The sequence below is a fragment of the Thermobia domestica genome, chromosome 11 (assembly GCF_964235325.1).
Source record: "Thermobia domestica chromosome 11, izTheDome1.hap1.1, whole genome shotgun sequence".
NCBI lineage: Eukaryota > Metazoa > Arthropoda > Insecta > Zygentoma > Lepismatidae > Thermobia > Thermobia domestica.
The window spans coordinates 248,291,904-248,311,349 of NC_137464.1; the positions used below are offsets into that span (position 1 = coordinate 248,291,904).

At 37.0% G+C, this 19,446-nt stretch overlaps 2 protein-coding genes across 4 annotated transcripts in view; one reads left to right on the plus strand and one right to left on the minus strand.

Moving 5' to 3' along the window:
• The window catches only part of ENGase (cytosolic endo-beta-N-acetylglucosaminidase), a 43,143-nt gene extending 40,470 nt beyond the window's left edge, over positions 1-2,673 (minus strand). Inside the window, exons 1-2 of one of the 2 annotated variants that reach the window (XM_081731958.1) lie at positions 2,655-2,673; positions 2,079-2,175 (exon numbers count right to left, since the gene is read on the minus strand). The gene's annotated coding sequence lies outside the window, so the exon portion shown is untranslated. Of the gene's footprint in view, positions 1-2,078; positions 2,603-2,654 lie in introns of those variants that run through there. The other variant, XM_081731957.1, reaches the window with a different exon arrangement.
• Positions 1,481-19,446, plus strand: part of LOC145664894 (guanine nucleotide-binding protein G(o) subunit alpha-like) — a 55,409-nt gene continuing 37,443 nt past the window's right edge. The window contains exons 1-5 of one of the 2 annotated variants that reach the window (XM_081731959.1): positions 1,481-1,828; positions 8,942-9,086; positions 10,277-10,461; positions 12,588-12,748; positions 17,464-17,592. In XM_081731959.1, the coding sequence (XP_081588085.1) occupies positions 8,948-9,086; positions 10,277-10,461; positions 12,588-12,748; positions 17,464-17,592 (614 nt within the window). In that variant the 5' untranslated portion in view covers positions 1,481-1,828; positions 8,942-8,947. Of the gene's footprint in view, positions 1,829-4,264; positions 4,431-8,941; positions 9,087-10,276; positions 10,462-12,587; positions 12,749-17,463; positions 17,593-19,446 lie in introns of those variants that run through there. The other variant, XM_081731960.1, reaches the window with a different exon arrangement.

The window sequence follows — 19,446 nt, forward strand, 5'->3', positions numbered from 1 at the left end:
GCTTCTGTATATGCGAGATCGTCCGTGACCTGAAAGGGAATGAGATTGTGTGCTTGGATCCCCTTAATAAATTTATGAGTATGCTACTGTTAGTGCCCCCCATATAGCATAGCTATTTTACTGCTTTAACTCTTTACATAATTTTGTTTAAAATTTTATTTGGGCGTATCAAACGTCTATTATAATTATTAAAGAAGGAACGTTCATCCTTGTTTTATTCAGTTATGCTAAACATGACTTACCAGTATTTTCGCAGTAGTACTTTCATTCCTGTATATTGGAAGTCTCTAATTCCCCATGTGAAACCTAAAATTATCATTACAGGCACCTATTTTTCGGTGGCATTCATGGAGGACTTTTGAACGAATCTTTCTGATCAAAATTTTCTTTATAAATTTGAGGAAGGTTGTGAAGAAGACTTATGCTTTGCACAAAAAATTAAAAAGAAAAAGAAACTTAAGCTAAATACACCTTAAACACATAGGATGTTCATAAATGCAATATGAATGGATACCTGCCATAAAGATTTTTGTTGTTATTGTTTGTTCGATGTCATCAGCTTGACTTCATTTATGAAATGGACATGCTAAACCGCGTTTTGTTAGTAATCGCACAGATGTTCATAGAAAACATTTGATAGGATACATGTGCTTTTTAGCATGGGCGTCAGAAGAAAATTTTCTAGGGGATCATCTCCCTGTTGCTATATTATGTTTGGTATTTTTTTTTATCTTCATTAAGAAAATCTCAAGAAATTCAAGACATTTTCGTCAGCCAAGGGGGGGGGGGGTGGCCCCTTCAGGCGCTCATGCTTTCAGTTTCAACGGAACGAGTGTAGAGAATTCAGACAGAACAAATTTTGCGATAAAGGTGCTGGTCCTATTCCCATGACTGAACCGATGGCTTTATTCCGTATTGGTTTGCGCTAACGCAAAACAAAATTTGCTTTTTCCTTCGTTATAGTTGATAGCACTTCTTCATTTAGTTATAAGACTTTGGTGATTCAAATTTTGGGGTTTGGAATAATCTATCCGCCGCCTTTCTCTCTCTCTCAACTAAAGATTCTTAACGCATATTTTGCACTGTGATGCGGTTTGAAAATTTTACGAAGACTAACAAACATGGGTCCCGACAATTGACATATTTTAGGCCTATAAATTGATTATCTCTTGAAAACTGCATACATTGATTCCTCACATAATCCATAGACATCAAAGAAATATATTATCTGCCACCACAATCCCAGAAGATACTCAAACATGAGATCATTTGGAGGACAATTGCCACATCTGAGTCTGGGATATACATGCTGTGCCTCGTTACAAAATATATGAAGTAGATATAGAAAAAAATGCTTTGACGAGTTTAATTTAAAATAACTATCTCAATAGTGAGGTATTTGATGCAGGGGGTTACCAACGTTGTATGCACTGACAAGAATGCGTATTTATTTTGTCTGTAGTCATTATTGTGTCCAAAGGAAGCAACACGCGATACAGCGAAAATTTTATATATTGTAGTCTGCCACGGCTTACTTAAAATGATATTACAATGAATTTATATTTTGCTGGTTCTATTATTTGTATATGTAATAAGTTAGTCTGCAATACAGTAATTCGCCCAAAATTTAACACGTTTACCAGTCCATTACACACTTTTCGGTATATAACAATTTCTTGAACATCGATGACTGTGTTTATTAAGACTGTGTATTTGACCTCCAAAGCAACAATGTGATAAACAATAATGGCTGAAGTTGGTCGACATCGACGAGGTACACTTGCCTGAAAAGTAAACAATTGGAGATATCTTCTGTATTTAGTATTTGGTAAGTTCTCTCTTGAAAAGCGTGATACTATGGTACTAATTGGTTCATGATGTAAGTGTTAGTAATCCTACTCGTTGATAATACGAAAGTAATTACTTCGTTGCGCCTGGTTACGGATATTTGCATGTGACAAACAAATATATAAAATAGTACTTTTTCCCCATTGTTTTCAAGGAACTGCAAAAGAAATTTCTAAATTTAAGTCAGTGTACATATCTAACCTATCAACACACAGTAAATTCCTACTTACTTGGTTAATTTTAAGTCCTGAATAACGCTATTTTGACAACCTGTTGTTACAAATTGGAAGCTGTGGAATGTTTATGTCCTGGCCATTTGTGATTATCCTAGAAGAAATCTATGATTAGTTCCAGTGTTGCCAACCAAATTAATATTACCACCTATATTTACAAACATTTAGAGGAGTAATATATTCAATTATCGTACAGTTTGAAAGTACTAATAAAATTGTAGCGTCCTGTTTCGTTGGTTTAAACAATCGTACAAATGATACGCTTTCACTATCTTATTAAACAATGTACTACCATAAATGGAACAGATAAAATGATTTCACACAGACTAATTCTTAGAAACATAATAGTGTACGCAGCATAGCTGTAATTAATTGACAAAGGATAAAGAACATAAATGTTTGAAGCCACGTAACGTAATCACGATAGAACACTTCAACACGTTATATGGAAACTCCAAACTTGTGACTACATGGTTGCCAGAATCACTTTCGGAGCGGAATATTTGGTTTCGATTCCCGATGGAATCTCACGTTCATGTTCTACGTTATGCTGCAGATTCATGTATCACATACCTGGGTGCTGAAATGGATGTTCATTCACAACCAACCAATTTACGTTAAATGCACTTCCCTATGGTATTTTATGGCAAGGTTCTAGAACACAGGTCCCCTCCCATACTATTTAGCTGTGATCAAGGCAGATAATAACGTGCCCTGCGGGGCTCTAACCCGCCTTCCCTCGCTATCGCTCGCTCGCCAATACTATGTGAATTAAATATTAAGGTTTGATACAGAGAGGAACTAACCTAGCTACTAATCTATATATGGGGACCTGTGTTCTAGAACCTTCCTGTATTTTATACTTCTGTGAATTAAGATGATACAGTCATCACCAAACTATATCACTTGTCTGCCTTCGCTTCCTCAGGACCCTACGCTTGGCAGTTGGCTACTAAACAAATTCCTTCGTATAGAACACTAGTAAAGATAAACTAGAATAAGACTTCTTATGGGCATCAGTGGTAGTGCCCCTCTTCGATCCCAGCTCTCGCATATGGTGCTTTGATTGGACAAAAACCTTATGCGTGGATTTGCTCTTTTTTCTCTCGATTTCTTCCAGGGCTAATCTTCCACAAATGGTGGCCCCGAATTAGACGCACATGAACCTGTTTCAGCGTTGTATTACTATTTCTTTGGTGTTATTTTAATATATCTTATGTAGAATTACTCTTCTTTCATTTCCGTTGTTCACTAAAAACCACGAATACTACCAACTGGGTCAGGGCAGAGCGAAGCTGGTAAACCTACGCGGTAAAACGGGAGAGCGTCGACAATGGCGGATATACGCTTACGCGAGAGTAGTGAAACACATGGTACCGGTACGGGTTCGTATAACACATGTAATTTTCCACACTAGTAACGATCGTTTTGTAAGTATAAAATATAGCTTTTCTACCTAGCAAATATACTCCACTGGCGGAAAATAGGACATAATATAGTCATCTTTCATATGCAATCACTTATTTTAACCATTGTATGGCAATTGTAATGATTTTACACTAGTAATTCTACACTTGTACACAAAAATACAGCTGTATACAGTAGTATGTAATTATGTCGCCTCTAGAAATTTGGAGTTGTGTTTAGATGAAAGGGTCAAAAGTAGGTAGGTGAATGAAATTTTAAAAAAAAGGGGGGGGGGATTTACACGAGATTGAATTAAAGTACAGGAAACGTAATTCATTTGTATCTCATTTAAGAATGGAATAAAAGCACTTGTAGAAATGAGAAATATGAAGTGTTGTAGAGACTATATGTAGTTACCAGAAGCGTATATAAGAGAATATGAATACAATGATGCAAGTAGTTAGCTCTAACCTAAACTAATATTAACAAAAAAACAGCGAAATTTATAACTTCATTTTTTCGAAGAGATAAGACTCTCTCCCTTCAACTAAACATACGCCGAAATTTATTACTTACAAATATGTCTTTCCACTCAGAGTGTTGAATTCTACCTGTAAATTTTGTAAAATGTGGTGTGCCTAAATTTGACCAGTACCTTTTTAGGTACTTTCATTGAGAAGCGTTATGGTATAAAAAAAAAAATGTTTTTTCTTAGTTATAAATCTCGAAGAGAAGAACTTAGTTGTGTATATATATAAGTCAATCCGATTTTCGAAACTTAAAATGATCGCAATTTTATTTCAGTGCCACTTGAGAAGGGATTATCTGAAGTTCACACTGAGTTCAAAAGCTTAAGATCTGAGTGAATCGCTTGGTGGATCCTTTTGAAAAAAGACCGATGCGTTTTATTCATAATGATTTTATCGCAGTGATGTAACATTGGTACGCATAGTATATATTTTACCTGCTTCTATAAAAGTGTGAACGTTATGCTGTATAGAAACAGTATTACACGGTTAGATATTGCCTAATACGCAGGGGGTGGGTTCTGGGGGTCCGGACCCCACCCCCTCGAAATCCCGACTTTTTTTTGTAAATGTAGTCTACTTTTAGGGGCAATTTTAGAAATTTTCATATAATTTAGCCTCAAATTGTATTTGAACCCTCCCGAAACGCTTTAGACCCCTCCCGAAATAAGGTCCTGCGTACGTCCCTGCTAACACGTATACTTAAAATCGAGGTGTTAAAGAGATATTCTAAGTAAAATTTGTTTCGTTTTAAATTCCTTTCTTCTTTGAGTGACTGTAAAGCAAAAGATTCAACTAGCATGCAGAAACCAGCCTCCTAGAACTTAGGAAGGACAGGGCTAAAGATTTTCTTAGATGCTGTGTGCTTCTGCCAAAAATAATAATGGTATCATCAGGGTTGGCTGGTTTAAACCAGCTGTTTAAAAAAAAAAAAAAAAATCTGTTTTAAACCAAAAGAAAAAAAAAGAAAAATGCTTTAAATCGTATGAACTTAATGAAGTTTCTACATATCAAACCACCTGCATTAGTTTTATCTCCTATTCACCTTTTAATCAATTCGTCCTATGTTCAATTCTCGATCGAACCACAACCCTTCTTTCACGTGTAAACCAATTAACGGTTCGGATGTCACTTTAAAAAGTCTTCTTCTTACCTCGGCGTTACATAAGCATGTTAAGCCTAAACACACGAAACAAAACCAAATTGTATGCCTGAATGCCTGTTGTGTTATAAAGAAGCCAAGGTTGCTTAAATATATTGATAACATTTATCGACTAACTATGTAGCTTCCAACATTAGCTTCGATTGGTCTTTCAGCATTAGCTTCGATTGAATTTTTTTCCCGTTATTGCTTTACATTTAAAGTAATAACAGTATTTTCCCAATGGCTAAGGCGGGAGTTTCCTTGATGAGTTGATTTTGAGTTTAACGTCCCGTTCAGCAGCGAGGCTATATGAGACGTGGACCTACTGATTAACGTGGAATCCGAACCACATGAGCTCCCGCCGGGAATCGAACCCGGGACTCCCACGCCAAAGGCGCGTACGCTAACCGCTTAGCCACGGAGGGGGAGTTTCCTTATTTATATATAATTCTGTATAGTGGTTTCAATTGTGGAACTGTTTATTTTTTGTTCTTGTGAAATGACACTTGACAATTATATTAACAAATATGTAAACATCAGTACACCGTGTTTTCATCAAGAGTTCTTCGTGAGTGGGTCGGCAGACTCATCGCATTTGTGACCAGTTAGTCCTCGTTTCGAGTCCAAATGAAGAACAATTTCTCTCGGATGTAAGCCGAGAAGCGGTTTGGATTCCACTTTAACCCGGTAACCTTTTCCAGCATAACTCCGTTTTTGCATAATATACCACAGTGAAACAAACTTATTTCTGTTCATATGTAATATAAATATATAGAGTAAATTATTTAAACCAAAAAAGCCTCGTTTAAACCAAAAATCCGTTTTTTTCTTTTTTTATAAAAATAAAAACCATGATTTTTGCCAACCCTGGTTATCACATCACAATAGAATCATGATATACTGCACAGCTATAAGTAACGTTTTTTTTTTTTTTTTTTTTTTTTTCATAATATTTCTTAGATCTATAGCAGCTATTCTCCAAATTTTAATTTTGTGTTACAGTTCGAAAATAAGTATTAAAAAAAAAGAAAGAAAGAAAGAGAGAGAGAGAGAGAGAATCGAGCGGCTCTCAATTTATAACAGTGCAGAAATACACAACCGCAGAACCGTATATTCCAGAACCTAACCGAACAGAAGTAGAAAATGCTATAAAGAAATTAAAGAAACACAAATCTTCGGGTGCAGACGAAATTTCTGCTGAGTTAATTTTAGCTGGAGGCTAAAAATTGTGGAACAAGATACACACTTATTCTCCTTATTTGGAACAATGAAGAATTGTCACAAGAGAGGAAAGAATCAATCATTGTTCCAATTCACAAGAAAGGTGACAAATCTGACTGTAACAATTATAGAGGCATTTCTCTTCTATCAACATCCTATGAAATCCTTTCAAAATTCTATTAGCAAGAATGACCCTGTACGCAGATGAAATTATTAGGGACTATCAGTGCGGATTTAGACGAAATCAATCAACTATCGACCAAATATTTACCATTCGCCAAATTCTTGAAAAGAAGTGGGAATACAATACCCCGGTACATCAACTATTTATTGATATTAGAAAGGCATATGACTCGGCTAAGAGAGAAACATTGTACAGCGTCCTTACAGAATTCGGAATACCGAAAAAGCTAATTAGATTAATTAGGATATGTTTAAATGAATCCCAAAGTAAAGTCCGGGAAGGGAAATTTTTGTCCACGAGCTTTCACGTCGAGAATGGCCTTAAAAAAGGGAGATGCCTGTCGCCAGTATTATTCAACTTTGTCGTGGAATACACTATTAAGGAAAATCAAAGTTAGCAACCACAGCCTAGAGTTGAATGGTGTTCACCAGTTATAGCGCATGCTGATGTAAATTTAATAGGGGATGATAGGAGAACAATAGAAAGAAATGCAGAGGTCTTATTAAACACTTGCAGAGACATGGTTTAGAAGTAAATGCAGAGAAAACTAAATACAGTGGAGTCTCGTTAATTCGAACTTGGATAATTCGAAATATTGGATAATTCGAACAGAAGTCCATTCCCCTTGAAAACTGTATTGAAAACAATAGTAAAAAATCGTGGATAAATCGAAATTTGAACCTATGTTTTGGATAATTCGAACTAAATACAATTGAAATTTTTTAATGTTGGACAGATGTAAACAGAGAAATACATTTTTAACTTGTTTTCAGTTATCCAGATGCAGCCATAGGGAAGAGTAATACAAAAGATAAATAGAAAATCTATGTAATGATAAAGATGAAGGTGAGTGGGGAAGAAGTAAAGATAGAGAACGTGTGCCAATCTCATCTTGTTTCAGAATTGGTTGAAAATTTAAGATGAATTATTGATAAAGTCAACCAAATGTTATATCGTATTCCACGCAATACATGAAATTCAAGATTTATTGACCGTACAAAAACAATCAAATTTAAGCAAATGAGGTTTACGACTTCTTAAAAGTGAGGACAGAATATTCAAATTGTTACTGGTGTTTAATGGTTTGGGCTATTCAATGTATGTTGTAGTGTTGTACTAGATATATTTTCCATTGTACACGTAGTTCCAATTATGTGGAGTCAATGCCGTTTGTTAGTTTGGGGTATTCGATCACGCAAATAAGCTGCTTTAAAGGTAAAGTCTACACCATATGAATATGTTTTTGATGCACAGTACTTTGGTTTGTTTGTTGTTATATATGTGAAAAAATGTTGTTGGATAATTCGAAGTTTTTTTGTGTCCCCTTGGACTTCGAATTAAAAAGAGTCCACTGTACATGGTAGTGCGTCGGGACCGTAATACGGCGAATTGTAAATGCGTTAAAATATTAAATAATACTTGTGATAAAGTGGATACTTTCAAATATCTAGGATCAGTATTAACATATGAAAATCATATTCACGAAGAAATTAAATGTCAACTAAAAGCAGGGAATTCGTGTTATTATTCAGTTCAAAATCTCTTGTCGTCGCTAATTCTGTCGAGGAATTTGAAGCTTAAAATATATAAAACGATAATCATGCCTGTTGTTCTGTATGGTTGCGAAACATGGTCGCTTACTCTGAGGGAAGAACATAGACTGAAAGTATTTTTATAGAACACGATCTTTAGCAGAATATTCGGACCCAAGAGGAACGAGAATTGGGAATGGCGGAAACTTCACAACGAGGAACTACATAATTTATACGGTTAACCAAACATTGTTAGGGTCATCAAGTCTAGGAGGCTTAGGAGGGCAGGCCATGTAGTTAGGATGGAAGAAAATAGAAACGCTTTAAATCTTGACTGGAAGACCAATCGGAAAACGACCATTAGAGAGACCTAGACGCAGATGGGAGGACAATATTAAGATGGATATCGCGGAGATAGGAATACAAAGTAGAAACTGGATCCAGTTGGCTAAGGATAGAAGTCAGTGGAGAGCTTTTGTGAACGCGGCATTGAACCTCTGGGTTCCATAGGCCATAGAGTGAGTTAGTAGTTATTAACTGTGCCGTGCCGTAGAAAATCAGCGCCCGGGGCGAGAGTATACGACGCCGCCCTTGTACATGTGAGTGACGTCGACAGATCAGCCACGAAGCGTCATCATGATTGGTGCGAAGCGTAAGAAAATTTTCAAAAGTAAACCATGGTTTTCCTTGATTTTGAGCACTTTTTAGTATTTTTCCTTCCATTTTATATATGTTTTTTCTTTTTTCCTCCCAAATATTGCGCCCCCTTACTTCGGCGCCCGGGGCCATTGCCCCCTCCACGGCCCGGCCCTGTATATTAATACAACCATGTGATTTTATTTCAGTGTGTTATGTTGCAAGATGGGATGGGTGGATGCTTAAGCCTGGACAGAGAAGAAGCAAAGGCGAGGCGCAGAAGTGAAGAAATTGACAGGCAGCTAGGGGAACTGGCCAAACAGGAACAAAATGTTATTAAAATCTTGTTGTTGGGTAAGTATCTCCTTTATCATTTGGTAATAGGACCAACTAGAATACTTAAGTGAAAAGTTTAATTTTTCTAACATACATGGACGTAGTCCAAAAATGTTGCAATACTGGGGTAAGACGGGCCACTGTTAGTGATATAACATTATGCACAGTAGCCTCTTCCATAACCTACATCACCAAAGAAATCGCGTGCAAAAAGGTCGTCAGTGAAATTGACAAGACCAGTGGTAAAGAAGATCCGAGATATGGGGCCCTGTGAGAGTTCATTACCACAGCTTGTGAAACGGTCTTGAAATCAACAATTCATTTAATAGTTTTTCGTAAGAGTTGCATATATTGTCAACTATCTTTCAAAATTATTACATTTGTTGGTACTGAGTTATTTTACGAACAATAAGAAAAGCGTAGTTCCAAAGAAGACAGGGTCCTTGTTTATTAAAAACATTCTTAGCGTTCAATAATGACAAAATTAATATGCAAATATGATCGTACTTGCAAGAAAATAATACAACAGAATAAAAAAAGTATGACTCCTTAAAAAAAGAGAAAAAGAATAGAAAGGAAAAGAAACATTATTAAAATATTAATGATAGAAAAAAAGAAAGAAATCCTGGTAGGAGAGGAAAGAAAGAATTAACATACATTAGTAGCGGAAAAGATGCCACGAAACAGTGTTTCGCATCTACATAAAAGCTTTTCTTTTCGTTATACGAAGAGAAGAACTGAATCGAATCCAAATTTCCTGAAAACTTTTATTCTAGCGCAGACCTGTTTGTGTTCACATTAAAAAAAAAAAAAAATCCGGCGAGGCAATTTATTTATTTATATCGCTTTCTTTCTTTCTTTCTTTTCTTTTCTTTTTTTTTTTCCTTATAAAATCTTTGTAGTGTAAATATATAATTAAATTTTTGTGTAATTCTTCCTTGCTTAGTGCAGATACATTTTTGATTGAATAATGACTCTGTCCTTGGATACAGTAATTTATTTCCGACTTTTGTAGTTAATTTACATTGAAAAATGATGTGGTTCACGTCACCAGTTGCCTCAATACACCAACAAAGCAGGGCATATCTTAAAGGAATTTTGTAAAGCATTACCAGGGACTATTAATTAAAATTAAAAGCTGTTATTTTTAATCAGTCATGTATGATTTGTATATCTTAAGAACAGTACAAGCGATTTGCTATTCGCAGGCGCTGGAGAAAGTGGTAAGAGCACACTAGTTAAACAGATGAAAATAATTCACAGCGATGGATTCACACGAGAGGAGCTTCAGAGCTTTCGGCCAACTGTTATGGACAACCTTCTCTCATCTATGAAGTATGTGCTCAACGGAATGGGTCTCCTGCGGATAAATTTGCAATCAGCGAAAAATAAGGTAGGAAAAGTTACTTAATTAATATTTGTAGTGCTAACTCTGATGTAAGTCTGAAATTCTATATGTATTCACTTACTTTTATTTTTCTTTCACCCGTATTTCTTTCTTTCTTAGTCTGATGAAGCATTATCAAAAATGCATAAAATTCTCATTCTTCATATTTCCATACACGTGTTGATTTTGCTAATTTACAACTATTTTCAGAATTGCATTACCAGCATTTTTTAATACTTAATCCATGATACGTGAAATTACGTTAAAATTCAAAGAGTGAAAATGTTCCATTGCTGTCCTCTGGCTTACGCTACGTTTACAACAACGTTCCGTAGGCCTCCTCAAACCAGCTACTCATTTTCGCGTTTGCTCGCGCCAAGTGAACTTTGTGGTGGACAAACACCGTGTGCGTGGGTTTTCTCGGAGGTCTTCCGTTTCCTTTCACTTTCTTCATTCCACCATTTCCTTCATTTCTCATCTTCAGCGTCTCCTTTAGCCTAGCCGGCATAACTGTGGGACGTAAAACTTAAAGATTTCATTTCATTTTCGCGCTTAAGATCCGGGAAGTAAATTACTTACCAAAAAAATAGTAAAAGTATATAACAATTCTAAAAAAGAAAGAATAAGAGGCACAGTGGTTTGTTATAAGGCCATTCGCTGAAACACTTCATCAGACATATAAGTGAAGTAGTAGGAAGAAATCAAATAATAATATAAAAGCACATCGGTCAAAAAACTAGCCATCGTTTGTATAAGTTGCATAATATCGGGTAGCACCACCTCTAGCATGGATAACTGTCAGGATTCTGTTTGGAAGCGCTGCCACGAGGTGTTGCAAATATGCCATACGGAAGTGAATTCACTCACTATCAGTAGAAAAAAAAAAAGTACGGGGATGGCAATTTCCGTGTAGTTTCATATTTTCACTTGGATTTAAATCTGAGGATTTATCAGGCCAAATCAAGTGCGACAAGATGCCTGAACTCAATCTCTGTAAACCATGCTTTAAGCCCTTTCTAACACGGCAGTTATCAGCTTGGAATATGGTAGTGGTCACTGAAAATGTCCAAGCAAACATATTATTTCATGTTTACATTTACCTGTATGAGGGCTCCAAAGACATAGACGAAAGTATCTCCAGAGCGGGACAGGACATTTAGGCGTCACCATTTGGGCGCGGACGTTTCGGCGCTGCCGTTTGGGCGCGAGGTACATAGTAAAAATCACAATTTACGACATATAAAGTAAGCTAGGCACTGAAAACTAAGCGCGAATCAAAATATATACATTTCCTACACTTCCGCCAACAACGAATAGTACAAAAAAACTCCTATATTGTTATGTGTACCTCTTGAACTTGAGCAGTTTCTGTATTTTTCGGTGATATCTTTTACTTTCCCATTCTGTATGCACCTCCAAGGCGCACACAATGAAACAAAAACTGACTCGAGTAAAGCATCTCTCTTTATAATGCATTTTATAGAAGTTTCATTAAATATGAAAGAAACTGGATGCGTAAAGTATTAATAAATAGATCAAGATATTTAGAATATTTAATGTATAGTAAATATTTTACATTATACACGATTAATATAAAACAATGACTGAAATTAACAATAAAGCATAATTTGGAAAAAAATAAAGGATAATTACACAAAAAATAAAGCATAATGTGGGTTGCTCTAATAATGACTTTTTAATTTAACTCGCGCCCAAACAGCGGCGCCCAAACCTCACGTACCGTCTCCAGAGCATCATAGAATCACCTCGAGCTTGAACCGTACCTTCAACACATACTGCGGGTGAAATGCTTCTATAGGTATTCAGTTTGTTCGATGCCTTGCATCATTGAAACACAGACAAAAGTGTCATTCATCGGACTACACTACAATGTTGTGTCTTTGTTCAGACCATTCAAGACGTTTAGTTTTAGACATCGCAGTGCTCGTTTCTGTAAATAAAGAAAAACTTTTAGCATAGTCGTTATTTAAGACAAAATGTCTCGCATTTTAGGGTAGGAAAGAGGCAGAAAAGTTATGATTTTTTAAAATTTGCTTTATTTTTGCTATTTGTGGCAGTATGATAATATTAGTAGCAAGACTTTGTTTTAAATTTTTATTTTCATTTTGCAGGCTCACGCACAAACAATACTGGCAAGCTGTAGCTGTTTTGATAAAGATTTTAATATGCTGCCGTATATATCAGTTGCTCTTCGTGCTCTGTGGAATGATCGAGGAGTGCGTTTAGCTGTTGCAAGAGGCTATGAATATGAATTGAATGATTCAGCTATTTAGTAAGTATTTCTTCTTTATATTGCAAACTAGCTTAAATGCCCGTTCTTCGCATGGGGACAATAAATTTTCAAGTATTTGAATCACTTTCTTCTTAGAATACCTATTTCAATGAAAATGCAATGACAAAACTACAGAAGATACTCAACTTTTGTCGTAAATTTTGAAACGCCTCTTCAGTCAAAAGTCAGTATTAACAATATTCTAAAAGTAATTTTTGTCAGATGTTTTCCCAACCCCGACAATTATGAATTCGACACTACTCTCAGTTATTTTTGACATTTTACTTTTTAACCCCCTCCTCTCGCGACTTTAACGGGATTGGGAACAGCACTATTCATTTCAGCGACCTCCAAAACTATGGACTTCACACGAATATTGATCGTTTTGGATTATTTATACATGTCACCCCTTCAATCCCACCTCTTTGGGTGTCCTACTCCGACAGTATTTTTCCAGATTGAAAGACATATGTGTACCAGGTTTGGTTGAAATTCCTGCAGGCGTTCCCGAGTTATGCTGGAATATACATTCATACATATCCATCTATATATAGTATGTACGAGCAACGCTTTTGACGTTGCGTGTAACTTCCCAGTTCAACTGACATGCCCGTTTTCTCCTAAACTTTGCCTTAAATCTCATCTTGTTTGTTACCCCGCCTCCTAGGGGTGATAATAGAGGCTAAACATGGATTTAAACGGCCTCTGGAGTGTCACTATTCATCTCAAAGACCCAGAAAACTATTGATTCGACACTAATATCGGTCTTTTTTATTGTCTTTTCTTTTCTATTACTAATATAGATCATTATTGATTATTTTTACATTTCCCACACCCCTAGGGGCGGTAGGGGTTCTTACCCTCATTGGGGACTGAAGTTGTACTAAAGGATATCGGAAGTGTCACTAATCACTTAGAGACCACAAAAACTACTGATTCGATACTAATATCGGTCTTTTCTGTTATTGTTACATACCCTACCCCTCCCCTGGGGTGCTAATGGGGGCTGAATTTGAACTTAAACGGCATTAGAAATGTCATTATTCATCTCAGTGACCTCCAAAACTATGGATTCAACACTATTATAGGTCATTTTAGATCATTTTTAGTTGTCACCCCCTCCCCTCTAGGCAATGAGACACACAATGTGTATAGAAAGCTTTAGGATACCGTTTCTTGATTAAACTTTTAACTGTTCTGTACTCCCTACTCATGGCTCCAATGCCTTTGTAGCCTTGTCCTCGTAAAGTGTTCATGTCAGTCCAAAACTATTGATACTTTCTTTTGTCACTTTTGATAAGCCCTTTCCGATTACATCATACACCGGTCCGAAACACTAGAAGTCTTCTTTAAGCACGTACTCATCGAAATTTACATACCGTACACAAAAAGAAAACTGGTCTGTTTGAGAAATGTCCGTTGTTCCATCAGCGAGAATACTGAAATATTCGCTTGGCTTTACTTTGTCCACAATTTTAGATTCTATTAAATGTCTAAACGAATTTATTCAAGCATTCTGCACTTTAGCACTAGTGTACATGCTGTTGTTTGGACTATTTTATGTGTTCTTCAAGTACTGTGTCTGCAGACTTGAAACGGTATCGCAGGCGATTCCTGAAGTTACCGTCGTTCTGTTTTCGAGTTGACAACTCAGTTCGACCCGAGTCTTTAGTTCTTCTCAAGGATAGATTTTGTTGACTACAGGAAAGAATAGTTTCCACGATAGGTACGACTTTCTTCGATTTTCTTGCACTTGTCTTTTCTTCTGGTTGTCAGTTTGTTGATGATGATGACTATTTTCCCTTCAATTAAATTGTACACTGACACCTTATTCGCCGCTGCATATTTATGGTACTTGTGATTTTCGTGTTGTTTGAAGGATTCTGGTGCTTTAAAAAAAATGAAAAAAGATTTTGTCACAAATGCACTTATAGACTTTGGTGGCGTGCATTCTTCTTTTCCGTAAAAATAATGCAAATCGCACAGAACAGACGTCTTTCCTTATGGAAGTAGGCAAACCAACGAAAGTCTTCGAGCCGCCTTCTCTTTAAAAAAATAAAAAATTATATAAAAAAAAAAAAACGCTTACGGCCTTGTGCTTCATTACAGGAAAAAATATGTGATCTATTTGGCTTCCATAGATCTTTTAACAAGTTAACCTTTTCTAAATTACTTGATTTTACATCAACAAAATTTCCAATATCCTTAGGGTCACATAAAAGCGGATAGGAAAAGCTGGTCGATTCATTGGTTTCTCCGGAAGTGGTTGGTATTCACGCCATTAACAGAGGACTCTACTGTTTTATGTTGAGGGGCCATTGTTTCTTCGGAGGCTTTCTTACTACTTTTGGCGAAAAAGTTGTGTATATCTTCTTTCCTTTTCATGTTGCTAACTAAAAATGCATAACCAGTAACGAGTACAAAACGCACTACGCTAATTAAATTAAAATCACTGTTTACCGCAATGCAAAATAACAACTGCCCCAAACGAAATACTTAAAAAAACTGAACTGAAGAACGTCATCGCACCAAACTATGTAATAATAGATGGAATAGTATTGTTTCATAAATTTATTGCTACCTCCCAAAATCGCTTTGTCGCATGGATTAAGCCACCGATAAATGTTGCCGCTTTATTGTGTGATTCACGTACCACCACAGATAGCTAAGTATGAGGGTAAAACAATACCAAACTCGAACCTCTGCCAGTCTGCGTTTCTCACAAACAATAAGAACTTATCAAATGCTTTCAGCGCGAGATCTGGCATTTAGAAGAGGTCAGAATCACAGACCAGGCTTATCGTCAAACGCTGCCGCACACAGCAAGTGTTTGTTCATTGTTGATATTTAATTTCAAAAATCAACAAATGAACGATATTTTTGCCTCTTTCTAATTGATAATTGATAATTAGAATAAATTAATAATTGATAGATATACAATCAGAATTGGTTTCTTTAAAAAAAAAAAAAAAAAAAAAAGAATATTACAAAATATTGAAAATTATCCTAACAAATAGTCGGGACGCCATAAAGAAAAGGATGGAGTCTGCTAATTTTTAGTTTATCGGTATAGCTCTGCGGTGAAAATACTACAAGAAAAAAAAACAACAGAGAAACAGTTTATATAAGAGTCAGCAAAACGTTCAGAAACATAAGAAAGAGAAAAAAGAAACTTGTCTCTATCGATTTCCGTTTATTACATACTTCTGCTGAACGTAGTAACACTGAAGTAGGACTAATTTATTTTTCGTTTATGTATTCTTTTATTCGTTAAAAATATTTCATTAGTTGATGAGGTACAGCCATAGTTAATAAGGTTTCTAACAACTAAAGATTACAACATTGCTTCAATGTGACCAAGTTCCAGAATAGACAGGTGGCCAACTTATAGAGTAATAAATAATGTATGTCTTATGGGAAAATGCAAGTTCCATGGAAAGAGACCAACATAGGTAGGTGGCCAAGTTAATACAGGGTACCCGAGTTGCCCCTAACCATTTCTGGGAAGGATCACTTAAATTCAAGTGAAATTTTTATATCAAAGACATCGTAAGTCAACGAAATCACAGCAGTTCCACATGACCGCCCTCTGTATCCAAGCAGAGGTATCATCTCTCCGCGGTGCAGCTGAACACACGCTGCGATATTGCTGGGGTAATTGTACGCACCGATGCTGAAATGCGTTCACGTATGTGCACCAGAGACCTTGTGCACCTAACCCTTGATATGACCCCATATAAAGAAGTCCAAAGTCGTTAAGTCAGGCGAGCGTGCATCCAAGAACCGTGGTAAGCTTCGTCCAATCCAGCGTCCTGGGATGTCTCGTTGAGATAGTCACACACAATGTGTGCTAAGCGTGGTGGAGCGCCGTCTTGTTGAAACAGCACCCGAACCAGAGTGTTGTTGGCAGACAATTGGGGCTGCAGGTATTGCTGAAGCATGTCCAGGTATGGTGTTGCCGTGATTGTTGCTTCAGCTCATTCCCTGGTGTTGTGCCGATTGAGGCCACAGGTGTAAAAGGTAGCGTCATCACTGAACAGAACGTGTTCCAACAAATTTTCATTGTTGACTGCCTCAATTAATTTGTGGCACATGGCAGGGTGCCCGCATAGTCCTCAGGTTCAAGATGATGGAGCAGTTGGATGTGATAACCCTTTTTCTTCAGTATGAAGAGCAAGATTTTGCCACACGTGGACTTCGGGATGCCGTGTTCCCGACTGAGACGACATGTCAATGTTTTTTGGGCTCTGCTCGATCGCCTGTTAATCTCCACAATTTCCTGCGACGCTAATGACGCCCAGAACATTTCTCGTCACAAGCACTCCCTGTTCGTGGAAATTGTTGAACAGACCTCTAATGGTTGTTCGCGTAGGGATTTCTCTGTGGTAACGTCGGCGAAACCCTTTTTTGGACCTCAGCAAAGGGCAGTCCATTGAGTCTCCACCTTACGACGTCTCTTCTTTGTTATTGGGTCAACATATTTCAGCGTACATGCAATAAAAAGACAGAAAGACCAAAAAAAAAAAAAAAAAAAACCGTTTCCCCAGAAATGGTTAGGGACTTCTCGGGCACCCTGTACAGTAGATTTTATTGTAAATGAAAAGTGTTAGTGTTCATGCGCTTTTTAAGTCTCCGATTCATGATGTATACTGAATTAATCGTTTGGTTTTATGTTGATTTATGTGTATTGTATATTTTTGTCTGTCATTTTTCAGTTTATTTGAAAATATGGAAAGGATATGTAATGAGAAGTACATACCAACGCCAACGGATGTCTTAAGAGCAAGAGTCAGAACAAATGGAGTTATAGAAACACATTTTAAAATCAATGACGTCATTGTCAGGTACGTATTACAATATCTATTCTCATATGTATGTTCTAATGTTATAATTGTTTATAACTGTATTTTTAACTGAGAACGAAGATAATGACCGTTTAGCTCATTGCGAAGGTTACTCTTAACATTAAAATGGCTTTTTTCTTCTTCCGAAGATGATCCCAATGATTAGATTTCACTGCATAGTAGCGTTAAATTTCAAGCGCATAAATTCGTGCTAATATCGAGCAGAAGGCACTAAAGAGAAAATAACCTACACTACTGACATACATAAATTTATATGTATATAATGCTTTCAAATACGTACTGCAGAACGATTTTTTAAAAGGGGGCATGGTGGCTCAGTGGTAGAGTTCTTACCTCTGGTGCGTGGAGTCTCTGGTTCGATTCCTGGCCAAATAAGTTTGTGGTGGACAACATCGTGTTCGTGGGATATTCTCGGGGAATTCCCGTTTCCTTTCGTATTCTCATCTCACCACTTCTTCCATCATTATTCACTTGTCTTCATTATCATCTCCCCAATCGTGGGGCATTAAGGCCCGTTACACAGTCAAGCGGAGCTCGCTCCGTCTTCCGCCCTCCGCGCTACGCGTGTGTGCTTACACAGTCATCCGTAGCTACGCGCTCCGCGTCACGTGATTACATACACAATTTTCCTCAGTCAGTGTTGCGAGTCAACATGAATAAGATCGAAACGATAATAGTGGCTTATTATTATCACTGTAAGGAAAGAAAACGAAGAACACAGAAAAATAGACGGTTCCAAAGTCACCCCTTAGTTACTCAAATAAGTTTGAAGGGAGCTTTTGTGACTCTTTATGTAGGTTTTGCGAGAAGATTAGAAAAAGTTCTTCAATTATTTTCGCATGTCAGTCCGGTCGTTCGAGGAATTAATTGGAACAATTGCGAATATCACGATTTTTATATTCTACGCAAGCGGGATCCCATAAACATAGTCTTAATTCAGCTTCTGTAATAAGTCTTTCTGGATCAATCTTCATTTTGGTTTGCTACTATGCACCTTGCTCTTTACATTTTAAAGGGAAGTTGCTGCTCCGCGCGCGGAGTTCCGCTTGACTATGTAAGCACCCATTTGCTCAATGGCCCTATCCACCTCGCGGAGGACGGAGCGCGGATAGGGCCACGCGGAGGCTTCCGCGTGACTATGTATGCATCCATAAGAAACAATAGAACAATCTTGCCATGCGGGACTCCGCGCGCGGAGCTCCGCGTGACTGTGTAACGAACCTAAACTGAAAGATTTTTATAACATTCTGCAGAATAATTTATCAATTCCCTGTGGGGACCCTCGGTCGTAAAAGTGTAAAAAGCTTTTTCAGGCCAGCCATCCTGAATGAGGTCTTCCTGAGTTTTCCTCATTTACACCAGGCAGGTGCCGGGATGGCACCTAACATATAGGTCCTAGGCCGCTTTTTTCCCTTTCCTCGGATATTGTGATCGTCGAGGGGCATCATCTCTCATATGTGACAGGCTAACATAGCCCACAAATCTAATGCCTAATCCCAATCTGTAATAATTTATTATATAATAACCTTCGTATAAAAAAATACTCGATTAGTGTTTTAAATTTACCGTGTTTTCTGGCGTATAAGACGCACTTTTATTTTTTGAAATTATCCCTCTCTGTTATACACCAATAGAGATATGTTGATATTTGTAGTTTTAATAAGAGCTTCTCATTCTATATTGTTTCATGTCCTTCTTGTTTCCTTATGACAGTGATTCCCATCAGTCGCGATATACTGATGTCTCGCACAGTTCCATATGGAATGTCCATTTAAAAATCATGAAGCATTCAATAATGAGACAAAATCAATTTTGAGACAAACTGTACCAGTC